General features: G+C 54.7%; 1 protein-coding gene, 1 long non-coding RNA gene and 1 other non-coding gene across 5 annotated transcripts in view; all 3 read left to right on the forward strand.

The window, feature by feature from the left end:
• Nucleotides 1–7,023: 7,023 nt before the first annotated feature.
• MED15 (mediator complex subunit 15) overlaps nt 7,024–20,059 on the forward strand; it is a 44,293-nt gene continuing 31,257 nt past the window's right edge. For 2 of the 3 annotated variants that reach the window (XM_065903729.1, XM_065903730.1), the window contains exon 1: nt 7,026–7,216. In XM_065903729.1, the coding sequence (XP_065759801.1) occupies nt 7,149–7,216 (68 nt within the window). In that variant the 5' untranslated portion in view covers nt 7,026–7,148. Of the gene's footprint in view, nt 7,217–20,059 lie in introns of all 3 variants that reach the window. The other variant, XR_010658800.1, reaches the window with a different exon arrangement.
• LOC136145775 (uncharacterized) lies at nt 11,362–16,572 on the forward strand. The gene is made up of 3 exons (XR_010658847.1): nt 11,362–14,359; nt 14,567–14,673; nt 15,237–16,572. It is a non-coding gene; the product is annotated as an uncharacterized lncRNA (long non-coding RNA).
• On the forward strand, nt 16,132–16,238 carry LOC136146232 (U6 spliceosomal RNA). Its single transcript, XR_010658950.1, has one exon. It is a non-coding gene; the product is annotated as a U6 spliceosomal RNA (small nuclear RNA).

Below are 20,059 nucleotides of genomic sequence, written 5' to 3' on the forward strand. Positions count from 1 at the left end.
CTTCCTGTTTCAACGTGAACTGGACTTCATGACTGGTTCTAAGGGACAGAATGAGACACAAGGGAAGTGTGTGATTATAAAAGGCCTCAAACCTTGCATCTGGCTCTGTCTGTGCTCCGTGAGCCCTCCCGCCCACCCGACCTCATCGTGAAGACGCTCAGGCAGCCCTGAGGAGATGCCTGCGTGGACCTGAGACCTCTGTCAAAACCCGCCCCCACTTGCCTGCCACGGCCACGGACCAGCTGTCTCACAATCAGATCCTCCAGCCCAGCCAGGCCGTCTGAGCACGGTGACCCTCCACATCCCACAGCTGTGTGGGACCTCACGAGGCACTGAGCCAGGGGCTCCCCTCTGGCCCAGGGGCTGAGACTCTGTGCTCCGAATGCATGGAGCCCAGGTTCGATCCCTGGTCAGGGAACTAGATCCTGCATTCCGCAACTAAGACCCAGCACAGCCAAATTTAAAAAACGAGAGAGACAGAAAGAAAAAAGAAAAGAAAAGAAAAAGACTGAGCCAGAACCCAGCTCAACCTCTCCTGAATTCCTGACCCATAGGAAGGATGGGAGATAATGAATGTTTATTATTGTCATTTTCAGCAACTTGGCTGTGGTGTAATTTCTCACACAGCATTACGTCACTGATACCTAGGACTATTGGGATTGGCTATCAACATTTAAATAAATGCACACTGTCTCTCTGCAAAGCAGCAAAGCCGCTTCTGGGTATCAGAGGACTACCCCAGATGAAAGCAAGACAGTGTAGTGGAGCGTATTCACTGCAGCAGGCATACCTTCAATTGTGAAAAAGCAGAACCGAAGTGGAAGTGAGACAGGAGGGAAGGGGGCAGGGTGAACCATGACAAGAATGATACAGCCATCGAGGATATGACATTAACTGGTTAGAACCAAGTAGGTCCAAGTGGCAAAAGATCTGACTTCCAGTGGACCTTGAGTCTCATTATACGCTTATTATAATCCATTAGCTAACTGACACAGCCACTGAGACCAGCACAGTTCCCAGGTCGACCATAAAAGGCCAGAAAGTAGTAGCCTAACTCCTGGAAATCCCTACCCTTTCGCCAGAGAGGCCTGGTGTGCTCCAGTCCCTGGAGTCACAAAGAATCGGACACAACTGAGTGACTGAACTGAACTGAACTGAATCCTTTCCCCAGAGGAGTTGAAATAATACTCCCACTTAGCCACTGAAATTTGTTGTTGTTGTTCAGTCACTAAATCATGTCTGACTCTTTGCCACTCAGCATGCCAGCCTTCCCTGTCCTTCACCATTTCCTGGAGCTTGCTCAAACTCAAGTCCATTGAGTGGGTGATGCCATCCAGCCATCTCATCCTCTGTCGTCCCCTTCCCCTCCTGCCTTCAGTCTTTCCCAGCATCAGGGTCTTTTCCAGCGAGTCAGCTCTTTGCATCAGGTGGCCAAAGTATTGGAGCTTCAGCTTCAGCATCAGTCCTTCCAAGAGTGTTCAGGGTTGATTTCCTTTAGGATGGACTGGTTTGATCTCCTTGCAGTCCAAGGGACTCTAAAGAGTCTTCTCCAACGCCACAGTTCAAAAGCATCAATTCTTCTGCGCTCAGCCTTCTTTATGGTCCAACTTTCACATCCATACATGACTATTGGAAACACCATAGCTTTAACTAGATGGACTAGCAAAGTGATGGCTCTGCTTTTTAATATGCTATTTAGGTTTGTCACCCAGCCTGTAAAAATTAAACACCCCACAACCCAGGACCATCTCACTTTCTGAGAGGGATGCATTCTGTCCATGGAACCTGTTTGTCTGCAAATAAACTCGCTTTCACCCTACTGTGGCTTACTCCTGAATTCTTCCCTGCATGAGGCCAAGGCTCCTCATTTGGCAGCTGGTCCCAGGGACTCACCTGATTGCTGGGACATGACCATCCTCTCACACTCCCTTATCTGGCAGCATGTGTCCATAAATAAACCGGTTTGGTACCTGATCTGAAGCAGGTAATTTAGAGGCTGTGATGTAGCAATGACCCTTTTTTTTTTTTTTTAAACCAAGTGACCAGGGATACAACCCAGGCCCCAGCAGTGAAGGCATGAAGTCCCAACCAATGGACCGCCAGGGAATTCCCAATAATAATTTCTTAACTTCACCAAACAGTCAAGTAAACGCATTTCCCAACTGTTCTCTACATGTCCTTCCTCGATGAATTTTGAAATTTATTGGTATCAAAGTTCAAACAAGGTCCTGGCATTGCAGACAGGTGGGGTGCCTCTGGCTGGTCTTCCCAGGTGGCACTAGTGGTAAAGAATCCTCTTGCTACTGCAGGAGACACAAGAGATGTGGGTCTCTTGTGGGTCGGGAAGATGCCCTGGAAAAGAAAATGACAACCCACTCCAGTGTTCTTGCCTGGAGAATCCCATGGACAGAGGAGCTTGGGGGGCCGCAGTCCATGGGGTCACAGAGTCGGATATGACTGCAGCGACTTGGGATGGGGTACCTCTGAAGTTTATCTTTGGGTTCCCCTTCCCCTGTATTTTTCTTCTTCTATCTTTTCTTTTTTAGATAAGAAGTAGATTTCTTCGGATTCAGAGAGAAGCACCCTCCACAGGCGAGTGCAGTCTGTCGTAGAGGGAGAGTGTGGCAGCCTGTATTTTTCTTCTTGTTGAAGAAACTGGGTCCTTTGTTCTGTAGCCTCACCCTACCTGGATTTGCAATTCGTAATGTGACAATCACTGCTGTGTACACGGAGTGCTACCTGCTTGGTAAAAAAAGGTAAAAAAACCTGTAAAGATTATGTGATATACTCTTAGGGAGAACTGTGTGCTTCAGGAGAGAACTGGGCATCGTCTGGACCACACTCCTCTGGGTTATCAGATTTCCTTGCCATTGAGGTAGTTTACAACTCTGCACATTACAGATAATCACAGTGCAGAATAATTCTTGTCCCTAGACGTGCAAATCCTGCCAGATGAGGGGAGAGCCCATTGATTTCTCTCACCTGCTGTGGGAGAGGTCAGTCTTGTCTATATTTGCACATTCATTTTGAAACGGAGCAGGACCCTGTGGTCCTTGTCCGCCCCCAACCACACACCGTGTCCTACGCCTGCCTTTGTCTGTAGAGAACCTTAGTCAAAGAGTAAGTTTAATCAGATAAATGAGAAATGCAGAAACAAAGGAGAACAGTCAAAAGAGACCAACTAATAATAATGCAGTCATTAAGCATCGCCAAGGGCCTTTAGCTCTTTGTCAAGGACTATAGATAGTACTCTGAGCCATGTCCTGTGAGCTGTCCTACAGACACTGAAACCCTGGGCGGAAGAAGTTAACTCCGTGATGACCAGACTCTACCCATGACCCAAGCTGCCACAATTCCGAAAACTAGCCTCAAAGAAATGGGAACAAACTGACCCTGGAACTAAAGATTAACTGGACCTAAAACGATCAAGATGATGCCGGTCAGACCACCTGATGGCCAATCTGAAGATGACTGTCAGAGCTGACTGGGCTGTTTCTGCATCTAGTCCCTGCATGCACCCCCTACACTTTTGTCTACAGAAGCTCTTGCCCCACTGGTTGGCCAGGGGTGGGATGGGTGGTGGGGAGTCTGCCTTTGGACAGATGTCTCCACCCTACCCTGCCAGCTGCCAGCATTGAAAGTAAAGCACGTTTTCCTTTCCCTCAGCATGGCCTGCTTATTGGCTTTTGAGCAGTGAGCACTGGACCCACACACACCCCCACAAGCAATTTCAGTACTCCTGAATATTAAAAAGCTGCTAAGAAGTTACCAGCTTCCTCATCAATGAGTTAATTAGAGTTGTGATTTTACCTTTTCAAAAAAATGTTTTAAATTAATGCCAAAAATGAGAAAAATTAATGTATTTTTGGCTGGATCTTCATTGCTGAGCGCAGGCTTTCTCTAGCTGTGGCATATGGCCTCCAGATCACTTGGGCTCAGTAGTTGTAGCGCCTGGGTTTAACTGCCCTGTGGCATAGCGGGATCTTAGTTCCCCGACCAGGGATCGAACCCACGCCTCCTGCATTGAAAGGTGGATCCTTAACCACTGGACCACCAGGGAAGCCCCTGAACCCACTTCTTTTCATCGAGATCACACACCTGCTCTCAGGATGTAATGAAGCTCAAGTTACTTATGTGTCGTCACAGAAAGAATTCAGTGAGTGACAAAGTGATGGGTGAGAAGCGGGTTTAATTAGAGAGAAACACTCCACGGAAAGAGTGCAGGCCATCTCAGAAGGCAAGAGTCTCCTGCATTGGCGGGTGGACTCTTTACCACTGAACCAGCAAGGAAGCCAAAAAAAAAAAAAAAGCGACTGTACTCCAATAAAAAATAAAGTTTCTACTATGTGTTGCTTTTAGAAGCAACAACTGCTGGCCACCTCCACACTCATAAATGATTGCAGGCTCCAAGACAAACACAGAAGAGGGGTTACATCTGGCAAGTGCTGGCGTAGAAGCGAGGCGAGAGCAGGGGGCAGGGCACAACTTTTAAAAGAACAGCATAGCCCTTGAGGACAGAAGAGAAACTAGTGAGAATCGCCAACATCCACGCAGGGGGGGGATTCGGCTTCCTGTGGGCCTGGAGCCTCATTGTGCACCTGTTGTAGTATAATAGCGTCTAAACCACGTGCTCACAGGTGCTGTGAATTTTCTGAGGCTGACAGCTCAGCTCAGCTCAGTTGCTCAGCCGTGTCCGACTCTTTGCGACCCCATGGACTGCAGCACACCAGGCCTCCCTTTCTATCACCAGCTCCTGGAATTTACTCAAACTCATGTCCATTGAGTCTGTGATGCCATTCCACCATCTCATCCTCTGTCGTCCCCTTCTCCTCCTCCTCCTGAGGCTGACATCTAAGGCCAAAAAGTGGGTGGTGGCCTGGTTCCTGGAAATCCCCTTCCCAATCTCCAAAACAGTTGGAATAACCCTCCCATTCATTAGTCTATGAAATTACCCAGCCCATAAGAACTAACCACCACATATTTTGGGACTGCTCCCGCCCTTCGAGGGGAACTGTATTTTATCTATGGAAACTGTTTCTTTCTAAATAAACCCATTTCTTACCTGTCACTTTGCCTCTCGCTGAATTCCTCCTGCCTGGAGACATAAAGAACCTTAGCTTCATTAAGTCCTGAGACCAGGTGTGCAATTCCAATGAAGAGACAGCGGGTTCGAGGTTCAGTCTGGATTTTGGCCGGGTCCAGTCCCCTATCTGAAGTGAGTGGTTTCAGGAGGGGCAGGCCAGCACCTTCCAGGATTAAGCACCAGAGTGAGGAGAGGGACTAGAGGGGTCCCTGTGCAAGGCTGGAAGGGGAGGGCCAGAGCCCCCAGGAGGGTGTGCAAGGCTTTCTAGAGGGAAGCTTCCAGCTCCTGCCTCCTGCAGGGCCCAGCATGGTATCCACCAGGGTCCAGCTGGACAGGGTCCAGCTATGGCAAGCTGGTCTCGGGAACCAGCAGAGTAGAGGTTTGGCCCAGCACCTCGGGTGGCTTGGGAAAGGATCCTGCCTCCAGTCAGTTTCAGCTTCCTTTGCCATTTCCTCCCCAGAGTCCATTCAGGACCTACCTTCCTGTCTCTCCCCCTCTATCCCTGAGGCCAGAAGGTCTGTGGCTGTCTCTGCCTCTCTTTCCGTAGTCACCATCCAGACTCTAACCAAGTTGTCATCACATTTGGACCCCAGACAAAGGGATAAGTAGAAATAGAAGTCTGTAGCAAACACCAAAGGGCATAGCACTTAAGTTTATCTTGATGATAAATTCTTGACAATGTTCTGAGCCTCTTTGTCACAGGGAGCAACAGTAAGGACAGGAAAAAAAAATCACTGAATTGGAGATATACAATATACATAACCAATATTTAATTCATGAATCACTTGGTTTATTGAACACAATTAGCACACAACACGGGTTAGTTGAAGCACACTTTAAAAGAGTGAGCTATATGATATGTGTATTAGATCTGTTTTATTAAACGTGCAAGAGGGACAGAGACAGGACAATGAACCATTCCAGTCAGCCTGAGGGTGGCCAAGACATGGGCTTTAGGAGCTAAAACTGGGAGGTCCTAGGCAAACCAGCAAAAGTTGATCACTGCAGGGACAGAATTTTTTTGTTTACCTGGACACTTGTGGGATCCTAGTTCCCCACCATCAGTCAAACCTTCACCCTGTCAAGTGAAAGCTTAGAGTCCCAACAGCTGGCCTGGCAGTGAATTCCCAGGACAGAATTTTTAAAAATTATTTTTGAAAGAATGAGAGCAAAAAAGTTTGAAAATGTGAACAGCTCTCCATCACTGCAAGACCTGAAACCTGAAGACAAGAGGGGCCCCTCTAGGGAAGCTGCTCACTGCCTCCTCTCCCAATCCCCTGTCCCCTACTCCTGTCTGGGGCTCATGGACACAGAGTGGACACAGCCCCTCCTGGGCCCAGCGCTTAGTAGGCATCGGTAGGTGTCAGTTCAGTCCACGTTCCGTGAGGCCCATCTTGGCGATTCATTCATTCATTCATTCAGTAGCCTTTGTGGTCCACTTGGGCTCAGGATTCTTGTCACCTGCCTTCCCTCCCCAGGGGCACAGACAAAGCCCCATAGGATCAATCCGGCAGAAATTTCATCCTCCTAAGAGTATCCTCAGGCTTCACCCCCCCACCCCACCCCCTGGTCCATTCCCGCCTGCCTCGCCTCCAGCTGCCCCTGCCTCCTCCACTCGGCACGTTCGTGTGCCTTTGGTGAGCATCTGGACTGTGTTCTCCAGGGACGAGGCTGTTGGGCCAGACAGGAAAGCCCGTGCCGCAGGAAGGGCCGAGCTGGTGCTGAAAAATCTCTCATAAACAGTGTCTCCAAGGCATCCGCTCAGATAGCGGGCGGCTTCGCGCCGCCTCCCGGAGCGGTGCGGATGCCCTGGGCTCACGGGACCTGCACACAGTAGGGCCACAGGCCAAGTAGGTGACCCGGAGCGCGGCGGGGGATGGGGCGCCCGCGGACTCCATTTCCCACAAGCGCGTGCGCGCGCCCCCATTTCCCACAATCCCCTCTCCTCTTCCGGCGCGGCCGAGGCGCCGCCGACGGCTTCCGGGTTTGGGCCTGGCTCCGCAACTGAGGCGGCAGCGGCGGCGGCAGCGGAGCGGGGCGCGGGAGGTGGGAGTGTGGCGCCGGCATGGACGTTTCGGGGCAGGAGACCGACTGGCGGAGCACCGCCTTCCGGCAGAAGCTGGTCAGCCAAATGTGAGTAGGGGCCGGGGCGGCGGCGCGACCCCCGCCCTTCCCCTCAGCCCTCTCCTTAGCTCTCCTCGCGGCGGGGGGCGGCGCGGCCGGACGGCTGGGTCCTGGGCGCCGGACCGCGGAGGGGACCGGGACGCGGCCCTCGCCCACCCCTCCCTCCCCTCTGGGCCGCGGGTTCGCCTTCATGAGCCGTACTCTTGTAGCGGGCGAGCCCCGGCTTCTGAGTCATCGTCCTGAGCTTTCGCGTTCGTCCTTCGTGTGCTCCGGAGGCGGCGGCCTTTCCCTCCTCTGCGTCCCACTGCGGACGGAGGAGCCCGGGGCCTCCCGTGGCGGCGTCCACAAGGCTGGGCGCCTCGCGACTCCTCCTCGGAGAAGCGCCTGAGGGCGGAGGGGGCGGACGAGAGGGGCGGTAGGGGCGGGAGTCTGCGGGGGACCCCCTCCCCGCCGCGGGCTTCGCCGGAGGGTGACAGGAAGAGGCCGTCAGGAAGCGACCTTCGGTCGGGAGTGGGCGTGAAGAGCTGGGGTTGTTTGCCTCCTTCCCTGTCTCAGCTGCTGACCCCTCGAGGCTAGGGGCTGCCTGTCGCCCGGGGGCTTGGCGTGCCGAGCTCGTGCTTCCCCGCAGCGGCCGCTTGCGGGTTTACTGCCTTCTGCTAGGGCTTGCCGGGCCGGCGGGGGTCAGCCCCTGCTCCTGGGGACGCGCCGCCGCCTCGGGGCGCAGTTACAGCGCCAGCTTTCTCCTACCGGAATTGGCAGTTCGCTTGAGCAGGCCAGGAGCAGCCTTGGGGAGTAGGCGACGCAGAAATCAAGCCCTGGAAAGACGAGTAGGAGTGGGAAGGGCCGTCACCGCCAGCTGAGGCTTGGAGAGAGTGAGCCCCCACCGCGCAGCGGGGTGGTACTCTGCTAGGCTGAGTCGTGGGGGTTCAGCAGACGATTCTGCAACAAGGGCGAACGGGGGCGGCCAGTTAGTGGTGGAAGCACAGCTCTGGGGAGGTGAGCCTCTGTTTGGCACGGGGCCTGCCTGGAGGTGCAGAGATGCCAGAGTTGGGAAGATCCCTCGATTTCCCCACCCTTGACCCACCCCAGGCGGATCAAGAACAGAGGAGAGAGGCCAGGAAGGCCATTCCGAGAGTTCTGAGCTCTTGGGGGTCTGGGGGCCTGTCATTTTTCATGCATGAATTCCCCCTGCCAGAGCCCTGTCTTTCTCATCGCTCCAGAAAATCGTTGAGGAGTGACCTAGTCAGGCAAGCGCTTATAAAGGCCTGCGTGAGACAGTGCTGGAAACGGAGAGAGGAAGACAGTCCCAGGGAAAGAGGAGAGCGAGTGCAGATGGACGGTCCTTGCTGACTAACTGGATGGAGGGGGTGGGGTGCAACCGTGTGGAAGGAAGGAAGTGGGGGAAGGCAGGGAAGCCGGCAGTCCAGGGCAGGCAGTGGGGACTGGAGAACTTGGCCGGGCCCTGCAGTGGAATTGTCTGGGACGGTTCTGCCCATGTTACAGACTCAGTGCAATCTTGAGGCTTGGCCCACTTCTGGGCTCCTGGAAGAAAGGCCCCCAGGGCAGAGATTTCTCTTGGAGGAAGCCTGGAGTTTAAGAACGGAAGAAATGAGTTGTCCCTGAAGTGGGGCAGGTAGGGAAGTGTCTGAGGGCTGGGGGACCACTAATGAGGACAGACTGAGTACTTCTTGATTCAGCCTTCTGCTTCCAGAGAACCTGGGCCCTTTTTTTTTTTTTTTTAATTGCCAGTTTGGTGGTTAGATATTACTTTTCTGTTGCTGCCTACAATTTGTTTTGTTTAAAAACAACTGAGGTGTATTATTACCCAACAGCTTCTGTAGATCAGAAGTGGGCTCAGCTGAGTCTTCTCCCCAGGGTCTTCCAGGGCTGAAATGAAGATGTTGGCAGGTGCCTTTCCTCCTGGAGGCTCTGGGGTAGAATTTGCCTTCAGGCTCGTTCAGGTTGTTGACAGTTCAGTTCCACACAGCTGGAGGACTGAGGCGAAATCGTTCCTCACTGTGAACCTTGCCAGGGTCGGTCTGTCTTTGTCCCCAGGGGCTGGCTCCATTCCTTCCCACACCCACCTGCCCAGCTCCCACAAGGGTGGGCTCTTCTGCCCCATCCAGAAAAAAATAATACTCTGCTAGTGGCTTAGAGTAGATTGAGCTCACCAGGATAATGCAGGATGTTGTCCCCACTTTGAGGTCAGTGCCTTGATTAGATCTGAAGAGGCCCTTCTGCCTCTGCTGTGGGCATATTCAGGGTTAGGGCCTGGGCACGGTGGGGAGCCCAGGATGAGCAGTTTTGAAGGCTGTCTGCCTCACTTCTGTGGGTGTTCTCAGTTCTCAGATTTTCTGTTTTCTCTCCGGGTTTCACTTTGAAAGTGTGATTCTTGGTACCTTGATTTATGGTGTTCACAGAGTTACAAAAGAAGGTGAGGACACCTGGCATATTGTTACTTCTGACTTTCTACAGTGTTTATGCTGGTGCTTAAAGTGGGCTGTCTTGGGAAATGGTTTGCTAGTTGTTTGTTTTTTTTTGGTCTGTGCCACAGGGATGTGGGATCTTAGTTCCCCAACCAGGGATTGAACCTGTGCTCCCTGCAGTGGAAACCCGGAGTCTTAGCACCTGGACTGCCGGGGTGGTCCCTTGGGAAGTGTTTTGAGTGGAAGTAGTTTATAGTTGAATGAGGAAAGCCAAGTGGAGAACTGGGACGTCGCAGAGGGAGGGGAGCCTCTAAGAGCAGCGCCCTGCCCTCACCCAGCTCTGAGTTGCTCTGGAGAGAACATGCTCAGAACACGGGCTGAAGAAGCAGCTCCCGACTCCACTGTGGAAAGCAGCATTAGTGGGGCTCGTCCCCAGGCCTTGCAGGAACGCTGGGACAGCCTCTCCATAGCCCCCCACTCCCCGACTTGTGCCTCCCCTCGCTCCCCCCTGCCCTGCTGACAACTCCTCGTGACTCCTCAGTGTCAGGACAGGGTTCTGGCTGGCCCGGCCCTGCCTCGCCACCTCTCTTGAATCCCCGCCCTTGTCCAGCCTCTGTGGGCTTTCAGCTTCTTGCCTGTTCCAAATTCTTTCTTTTTCTTTCCCTTTAAACAGTATATCATGGAGTATTTAAAGAATTCCACAACATGTAGACTCCCCCTGCTGTATTCCTGACTAGCTCCTTCTCTTTGTTGATAGGTCTGCTTCAATATCAAATTCTCCAGGTCCTGCCCACCCTGCCTAGAGTGGGTCACCCCCTGTAATGTGTCTCTGGCCCTTTGAGTTTCCCGAAAGACTCTAATCCTGTGAAAATAACACCTGGCGTGTGAAGCACTTGCTGAAGCTTGCTGGAGCAGGCGTCGTCCTGGGGGCTGTGTGAGCCGCTGTCTCAACCACTGTTCTGGGCGACCGGCTCCAGCACGCACTCTGAAGCTTGGGAGCTGTCCTTTCTCCGCTTGTTAGCTGAGTGGCCTTGGGCACGTCACCTCTGGAAGGCAGGCGTCCAGGCTGTCTCACCGGGCTGGCGGGAGGGGAACGGAGGCCCGGGGGCTTGCAGTGATGTGCCGCCTGACGCCCCTGCCCCGGGCCCTGGCAGGAGGACGGGCCGGTGAGGGTGAGGTGAGGGACCAGTGAGGGTGGTGAGGGACCAGTGACGCTTACAGGAGCCTCTGGGCAGGGTAGCTGTGAACCTCTCGATGGGCTCAGATGGGCTCTTTGTGGAACACCTGCTTTCCCTGCAGGACCGCAGGAGCAGCCCCCTGAGGGCCCCCAGCTGGCCTTTGTGGGCCTTAGACCTGCCTCCTGGGGTCATTGGGTTAGTGTTGCGCACACGTGTCCGGTCTGTTGGCTTCTGGAGAACAAGCATGTGTGAGAAGTGAGCAGCGCTCCTCCTGCCATGGGGTGGGTGAGCAGTGAATGCGAGAAAAGCCTGCCTTAAGCATCTCCAGAGACTTGCCTTGAGTTTTGTGTTGATACCTCCCACCTTTGAGTACAGCAGGGTGCACCTTCAGGCGTGGAGTGAATGAACGTCCGCTGGGCTGACAGATCCCAAGGGGAGGAGAGGGCTGGGGGAGGGCGGCCCTAGTCAGGGCTCGAGTCAGGGACCAGGGTCCGGGAGGGAGCGCCGAGGGGAGTCGCGGGTGGGGGTCAGTGACAGGTCAGCCGCCTCTTCTGCCACCGCCCCAAAGGGACGTGGGAGATCCAGATCTGCGACCTAGGAGGTGCGGAGATTTCAGCCTAGATTGGAAGGAGCATGCCGAGTGCTGTTACCCAGAAACGAAATAAAACAAGCACAAAAGCTGAGGAGAACAGCCAGACAGCACCTTGCACGGGTCTGGAGAGGTCTGCAGACGGAGGGGAGCATCCTGAAGCTCGCGCGTCTGGAGCCTGCCTGTGGCCTGTGGCCCCTCCCTCGGGCAGAAGCCGCTGAGTCTTGGCCGACGCTTTTCCTGGCTTGGCCCATAGGCCGCAGCAGCCCCAGGCCTCTGTGGTGTGACTCTGGCCTTGTTCTCCAGTGCGGAGGCTGCTGAGACCATCACTTTCTTCCTCGCCAGGTGTCAGCCACATGGTTGGGCTGGTGTCTGGGTACAGCCCACCACCAGAATGTCTGGGCCCCAAGGCCAGGGGCCCTGTCTGGTCACCATAAGTCCCAGTGAAGCAGCCAGAACGCGATTGGTGAGACGCTGACTTCAGGGTCCTGGGCCTTGGCTCTGCTCCCCTAGACCAGGAGTGAGAGTGACCTGAGGGGACGGGAGCCCTCCGTCACCCAGGGTTTTCTCTACGGCAGCTGAAACGTGGGGGCGTGCTCTGCGCCCTTCTGCAGGAGTTGGCCTGTTGGCTCACCCACCGCCTCGAGGCAAACTGCCTTTTCTCTGAAAGAGTGGTCACGTCTCTGGGGAAGCTGGGGGGATGGACGTTAGCCCAGGCCCGATGTGCCGAGAGCGCTTTGGTGGAACCGCTGCCAGTGGGCATCCTGTTGGCGATTTTAGCCACTCCCCGTGGGTCACTGGGTCCCACAGGGTGGCTGACACAGTACCACATGCCCCGCGGACCTTTGGCCTCACGGGCTGCAGCCAGCCTCCAGCCCCACCAGCTGCAGCTCTCACATCCCTTCCTGGCTGGAAATTGTCCCGCTGTTAGTGCCATTCCTGACCTGGTGGCCGTGGCTGGTCCAGGACCCTAAGTGGACATTCTAGGGTGGGAAGGACCGTAACAGTGTCGTGAAGGACAAGGGGTACTTGCCCCAGAAGAGCATCCCTCAGGGCAGTGATGTCGGTTATGAACCCAAGAGGTCAATTTTTAAAGGAATTCTGATGGCTTCTTAAAAATTCAAAATGGGTCATAGAAACAAGTAGTGTAAAGACCCCGCCACACCTGTGTGTTCAGCACTCGGCTTCAGCTCTCGCCTCAAGGACTCCACCCTCTGTCCCCAGTCACTCTGACACCCAGAATGTTTGGGTGGCAGCCGGTGGACTCAGCTCTGTGCCGGGATCCCTCCTCCAGAGTCTGTGCCTGCGTGCCTGCCGCCCCTACCGTGCCAGGCTGCCCCAGACCCTCACGGGAGCCCAGCTCTGGACATGGCTGCCCCGCCTCCTGCTTGCTTCCGTGGCTCAGCACGAGGCCCCGTGCCACTCGCCCTCCCAGGACTCCCAGTGGGCTGTCCCACCCTCCGCCCCCCGTGCTCCATGACTACCTCACCTACAGTTTGCATCTGGATTGTTGGAATTCTTGTCACCCCCTGGTCTGAGCCCCTCCAGGCAGGAACATCACGAACGTTCTCGAGTCACAGTTGCTTCCTGCCTCTGCTGGAGTGACAGTGGGTCACCCTGATGGGTGCCCATCTCAGAGTCTGAGAAAGTCACAGCACCACGCATGCGGGCTGCAGCCAAGCTGGCGTCCCCACGAGCCGTGGCCGTCGGGTGCAGGCTGAGTTTAAGTCGTTACTTTGGCTGGTTGTCTGAGTGGCTTTAATTCTCTCTGTAGTTTGTAGTCCACGTGGTACTGCGTAGTTTAACAGCCAACACGTGTTTGTTTGCAGTCAGAAATCTCGTGAAGGAGAGGTAGACCCTGTGTGCAGGGAGGAGGGGGAGGGCCGTGGTCTCCTCCAGCTGCCGTGAGGTGGCGAGTTGCCCGTGCCCTGAGTCAGGGTGGGCAGCCTCCTTTGCCCAGCCCGGTGCCAGCACAGCCGTCTGAAGGCGGTTCTGCCCTCCCCACCCCTGCTGAGAGGCTTCTGCTTTCCATCTGAAGCCGCCTGTCCAGGCTCCCTCCCTGCCTCTGCCCCCGCCAGACCCCAGCTCCACGCCTGGCTGCAGGCGTGTCTCCTCTTCCCTGCTGGAGGTCTGGCATCATCCCTCCTCCTGACCCCGATGGCTCCCGACGGCTCCGCTCGCAGTGGTCCTACTTCCTCCTGAGGACCCTGACTGGATGCATCCTGGCACGGACGGAACAGGTGAACTCTCCTTTGCTGTTTCGACGCTCGTGGTCACTTACTTTGCCTTGCCAGCAGTGTTGGAAGCTTGTGGGAGCAGGACCTGGTCACACTTCAGTGTCCTGCGCACCCCTAGGTGCCTTGTCTCAGGTGAGGGACGCCGGGCAGCTGCAGGGAGGGGTGTGGAGAGCAGTGTGGAGCCGTGTAGACATGGTCGTCCAGGCTGTTCCCGGATGGTTCTGTTTAGCAGATAAGCAGAGGAGGACCTGGGCCCAGAGACAGGGGAGGGCAGCTAGGAGCCCAGACGTGATTACCTGGAAACCACAACTCCGGGGGTGGGGGACGCACCCCCCACTTTGGTAAGGGAGCTCTGCTCATGAGGACGCCTGGTGGTCCCTTGCTTGGCCCTGTCACTGCCGAGGGTGTGGATTCTGCCCCTGGTCAGGGGTCTCTCAAGCTGTGGGGTGTTGCCAAAGGCAAGCAAAAGAAGGCATGCCTTGCTAACCCAGGCGGGGCCTGTTAATAACGGACTCTGCCTGAATGAGTTGTGTATCCAGGTGCAGTAACTTGGCACAGTGAATCCTTGGAGAAGACGCTTGAACCTTTCATTTTTGAGGCTGTTTGTGACAGCAGAGTGCTCGGGTGTATCCTCTCTCCACTCGCAGGTCCTCACTGGGCTCTGCCCCGACTTTGTGCAGAGCAGCGGGTGCTATCAGGCTCCTCCTGTTCTGGGGGCCAGGGTAAGGACCAGGGTGGGGTGTGACCCGGTGGCCTCTGCTCAGCCCCTCAGCATCCAGGCCGGGTGGGGCAGGCAGGGGCATAAGGCGCTGCCTGGGGTGCGCTGCTCTCCGAAGCCTCCCCGGACTCCGGGGCTGGGGCAGTGCTCAGGCGCGTCCCCGCTGACCCCGTCCTCTCTCTCTTTCCAACTCCCTTTCCGTCCTCATCAGAGGTGCGGTGTGAGGAAGTGCTCTGGCCGCCGGGTGTGGACTGGAGCCCCTGTTGTCAAGTGGAGAGAAAGCCCTGTGGGCCCCCGGGGGCCCTTCACAGCTGTCAGGTACTGAGAGTCACCCCAGGGAGGATGCGGGGACCCCTGCCTGGGGCTGAGGTCAGTTTGGGCACTAAAGCTGAGGGTGGGACTGAGGCCCCGCTCAGGGCCCCCCAGACCCCCGCCGTGTGTCTGTGTGGAAGCAGAGCCCATACGCCGCCCAGGCTGCGTCCTGAATGGCCGGCACCCGGTGCTCCAGCCGGGCAGAGCTGGCCCTGCTCCCCTGACCTCCTGGCCACGGAGACGTCTGCTCCCGCGCTTGCCGTCCTCGGAATCCCATGCTGTGCGCCCCTGGGTCCGGGCGTGCGCGATGCAGGCGCTGCTCTCTGCCGTGGCCCACGGCGCGGCGCCACCCCCATCACTTTGCCACTGAGCCTGACAGTCGGCTGTGTGAGCCGCCCCCGGCCGCCCGGTCCTGTCCCCCGGGGCGCTGCGCGGGCTCTCTGGGCTCTGCCTCCGGGCTGGCCTTCGGGCTCTTCGGCCAGTGGGCGTTGCCAGCAGCTCTGAGGGGTTGCCGCCCTGTTAGGCTGCCTTCATCACAAGCACCTTGTTACCTTTTCACGCGGCGACAGGAGGGAGGCTTTGAGACACGGGTGATGACGTGCAGGCTGTGAGGGGCATCCGCCCGCCCGTGGGGGAAGCGGGGAGCCCCGCACTGGGCCCCGCGGGCCATTCGAGGAGTGGAGGAAGAGGATGTGGGAGCAGGAAGCCTGTCCCAGCAGTGCTGGCCCATCTCCAGCTCCTGTTTCAGTCAGTGGGGCTGGTGGGCAAAGCCCCTTCATTCCGTTCAGATAACATTGCAGATGATTTCAAAGGAGCAGAGTGTTTTTCATGCTCTCTCTGCCCAGAGGTGGCTCTTACTGACATTTTGATCACTTTCCTTCAGTCCTGTTTCTTTGGGTATATGACTTGATGTGTATGCATTTTAAATATGCCAGTACACACACGGCCCCATGTTTTTTGAAGTGGAACGAGACTCTGAGTTCAGTGGTGACTTTCTCACGACCACAGTCGCTGCCCTGGGGGACTCTGTCTGGGACTTGTGTCCATGGTTCCAGTTCTCAGGAGGCTAGACACAGTGGTTCCAGATAGGAAAAGGAGTATGTCAGGGCTGTATGTTGTCACCTTGCTTATTTAACTTATATGCACAGTACATCATGCAAAATACTGAACTGGATGAAACGCAAGCTGGAATCAAGATTGCTGGGAGGAATATCAATAACCTCAGATGTGCAGATGACACCACCCTTATGGTAGAAAGTGAAGAGGAACTTAAGAGCCTCTTGGTGAAAGTGAAAGAGAAGAGTGAAAAAGCTGGTTTAAAACTCAACATTCAAAAAACTAAGGTCATGGCATCTGGTCCCATCACTTCATGGCAAATAGATGGGGAAACAATGGAAACATTGACAGACTGTTTTCTTGGGCTCCAAAATCACTGCAGACATGAAATTAAAATATGCTTCCTCCGTGCTTGCTTGGGCAGCACATATACTAAAATTGGAACGATACAGAGAAGATTAGCATGGCCCCTGCACAAGGATGACACGCAAATTCGTGAAGCGTTCCATATTTTTTGTTCATCGCAGCACTGTTTATAATAGCCAGGACATGGAAGCAACCTAGATGCCCATCAGCAGACGAATGGATAAGGAAGCTGTGGTACATATACACCATGGAATAGTACTCAGCCATTGAAAAGAATTCATTTGAATCAGTTCTAATGAGATGGATGAAACTGGAGCCCATTATACAGAGTGAAGTAAGCCAGAAAAATAAAGAAATTACAGCATACTAACACATATATATGGAATTTAGAAAGATGGTAATGATAACCCTATATGCAAAACAGAAAAAGAGACACAGATGTACAGAACAGACTTTTGGACTCTGTGGGAGAAGGCAAGGGTGGGATGTTTAGAGAGAACAGCATCGAAACATGTATATTATCTATGGTGAAACAGATCACCAGCCCAGGTGGGATGCATGAGACAAGTGCTCGGGCCTGGTGCACTGGGAAGACCCAGAGGAGTCGGGTGGAGAGGGAGGTGGGAGGGGGGATGGGGATGGGGAATACATGTAAATCCATGGCTGATTCATGTCAATGTATGACAAAACCCACTACAATATTGTAAAGCAATTAGCCTCCAACTAATAAAAATTTAAAAAATAGAAAAAATAAATAAAATATGCTTCCTCCTTGGAAGAAAAGCTATGACCAACGTAGACAGCATATTAAAAAGCAGAGACATTGCCGACAAAGGTCCATCTAGTCAAAGCTGTGGTTTTTCCAATAGTCATGTATGGATGTGAGGGTTGGACCATAAAGAAAGCTGAGCGCCAAAGAAATGATCCTTTTGAACTGTGGTGTTGGAGAAGACTCTTGAGAGTCCCTTGGACTGCAAGGAGATCTGACCAGTCCATCCTAAGGAAGTCAGTCCTGAATATTCATTGGAAGGACTGAAGCTGAAACTCCTGTACTTTGGCCACCTGATGGGAAGAACTGACTCATTGGAAAACAAGGCGGGAGGAGAAGGGGACGACGGAGGATGGGATGGTTGGATGGCATCACTGACTTGATGGACATGAGTCTGAGTGGGCTACGGGAGTTGGTGATGGACAGGGAGGCCTGGTGTGCTGCCGTCTATGAGGTCACAAAGAATCGGAGACGATTGAGCCACTGAACTGAACTGAGACACAGCGGGCCTTCTGGTCTGTCTGGTGGGGAGGGACTGGACCGGCTTCTGGTTACTAGAGCAGGTTTTCTGAGGCTTATTACTTCCCCCGTCCCAGAGGCCCAGGGTCTCTAGGCCACTTGGTCGCTCCCTGTGTAAGGGCCCGAAGGATCCCACTGCAGGACACTCTTGGACGTGAGCCTTCTTCACACATCTCCACAGTATCTTCCTGTGTGCTTGAAAGGACCCTGTCTGGCTGACTGGGTGAGGTAGAAAAGGATACTTTATTACTTTGCCAGGCAGAGGGGGACACAGTGTGCTCCTGCCTTAAAAAACTATGTGTTCCCCCGCTTCCCCACAGGGAGAATTTGATGAGGGTTATAACAGTGGTTCAAGGGCGGGGTCTTTGACAAGATGAGGGTGTGAGCAGGCTTGCACCAGATGAGATGACCCTTTTATTTCCTATCTTGTTCAAAGTTCCATTAGGACTTCTCCAACCCTTCACAGAAGTAGGGGTCATGGGAGTGCGGTCTCCCCACTCCTTGGAGAGTTCACATCATGGGACCAGCGTTTCACCTTCTCCCTGTCCCCCCCTCCCCTGGACTATTTTCAGTCACATCCCAGATACCGTGTAATTCTCTGCCCAAATCAAGTGTAGATCTCTGGAACACAGGACTTTGCTCCTCCTGAACACTTCACAAGTCCTGTGAGATAAGCACTTTCGTAAGCTCTTGGCTTGACACAGACCGTCCTTACCCAGTGGTTGCCCCGGGGGGTGAGGGGGGCTGGGATGCACTCAGGGCCAGAACCTGGGGAGCCACTGTGGTCCCAGACCTGGAGTCCCGGGGTCAGTGCCTAGATGAGTCAGACATCCAGAGTGGAGAAGATGGCGAAGCTTGTGTGGCTTCTCTAGCTCAAATAAGACACACCCTCCCAAGAGCAGCGGTAGCTTCTTTAGGTCTGGTTCTTTCACTGAACCTCATTCGCCGTTGACAAATCTTTCCAGCAGAAACTGGAGAGCTCCGTCAGACCAACAGAGATGTGAGGACAAAACAGGGAGTCAAGGTCTGGGATGTAGCTTGATACAGGTTCCCAGCTGCTGTGAGGGCGGGCAGGCGGCCTCCTTTCAGGCCGGGAGCGCCTGCTTGCAGCTGGTGACAAAGCCAGCTGCGTCTCATCGTTTCCTGCCCCGGGTGCTGGGCCGCACCGACTCGAGTGGTCTCTCCCTCAGGGGGCGCCTCTGACCACACTTGGCCAAGGGCTGCGTCCTCTGGCCTGTCTGTGCTGCAGGGCTGCCTGCCCCTCCCCACCTTGCTCCTGTGGCCTGGGGGTGAGGCCCTCCCGGCTGGTGCCCCATGGGGCCTGCGGGCCTGCTGTCGGGGCTCTTGCTCCTGGCGGTTTCCCCCTCGGGCTCAGTGCCTTGGGCCCGCAGCCTCCAGGAGGGGCTCTGGGGAGGCCGGCCAGTCCCCATGCCCGTGGACTCCTGGGTGGAGGGACTTCCTCAAGGATGAGCCGCCCGCCCCGCTGCTGCTTGGCCCCAGCTTGAGCCTGGCGCCTCTCCTCTCGGAGAGCTTCAGGGCAGCTCGCCTGGCTCCCCAGCTCAGGGCAGCACTTGAGGAACGCCCCTCCGCTCGTTTCCTGGGGGCTCCATCCCCGCCACCCCGAGGTGCGCTCTTCCCCAGGTCTTCACAGCTGCGGCCCTCCTGTGGTCTCTGTGTCCTGTCTCCTGTCTCTGGCTCTGGCTCTGCCCTGCGGGAGACTTCTTCAGTTTTATCTCTGACCTTGCCTGATAACCTCTAAGAAACTTTCATTTGTAAGAACTTTTTTTGGGGGGGGGGCAGTCTGACTTTTCTGGTTTTACAGTGTCCTGTCTGGTTAAATGGATGCGATGTCTTATTTATTATACTAGGATGATAAAGGTAGTTTCTTGATATTTTCTTCTTACTGCTGAGTTTCTCCAGGGGATCTTTGTCTGTCGTGTTAGGTGTGTGGGAGCCCGTGGTCAGCTGCTTACTCTGACAGGGCTCTGTGCAGGCAAGTGGAAATTATACCTGTGGGTTCTGTCCCTCTTTCCAACCTGGATTTTCAGCTCTTATTTAATTTTAGTTTTATTCAAGTGAGGTTATTACAGGGAATGTGTTTGTTTGGATTATGACTTAAGCTCGTGCCTCACCCTTCACGTGGCTCTGTTCTAACGCAGGTGGCTTCCTCTTCCGAGAGCCACAGCCCACACTGGAACCTATATACATATATGTTTATTTATTTTTCATTCTGGCTGATCCCTTATCATCCTCCTCTCCAAAAAAGTTCACAATTTTGAAGAATTCAGTGCCTAAGAGAGTGTAATACTTGAAGGGACAAACCAAAGAAAGTTTGGGTCCTTTCTGACTTGACAGTATGAACCATATAGATGTGTGAGTTGGACACAGCTGTGTTCCCTCTCGGGGCCAGTGTGGTGACTCCCTCTCCCCTCTGGAGGTGGGCTCCCTGGCTTCCTTGGTGCCCGACGGCGTTTAGGGAGGGTGGGACAGTTCTTTCCTGTGCTGGCCTGAGCCGTGCTTCACCACTCAGCTCCCCGGGCTGTGCTGCAGGTGTGGCGAGCTCGCACCCGGCCCTTGGGCCCTGGCACTCCTCCTTGGACCTCAGGGCAGGGCTTGAGCTTCTCCTTCTCTCTGACTGATAAAAATGTGGGAGGAACCTCTTTTCCATTGAGGCAGTCCAAG

The sequence above is a fragment of the Muntiacus reevesi genome, chromosome 13, assembly GCF_963930625.1.
Source record: "Muntiacus reevesi chromosome 13, mMunRee1.1, whole genome shotgun sequence".
NCBI lineage: Eukaryota > Metazoa > Chordata > Mammalia > Artiodactyla > Cervidae > Muntiacus > Muntiacus reevesi.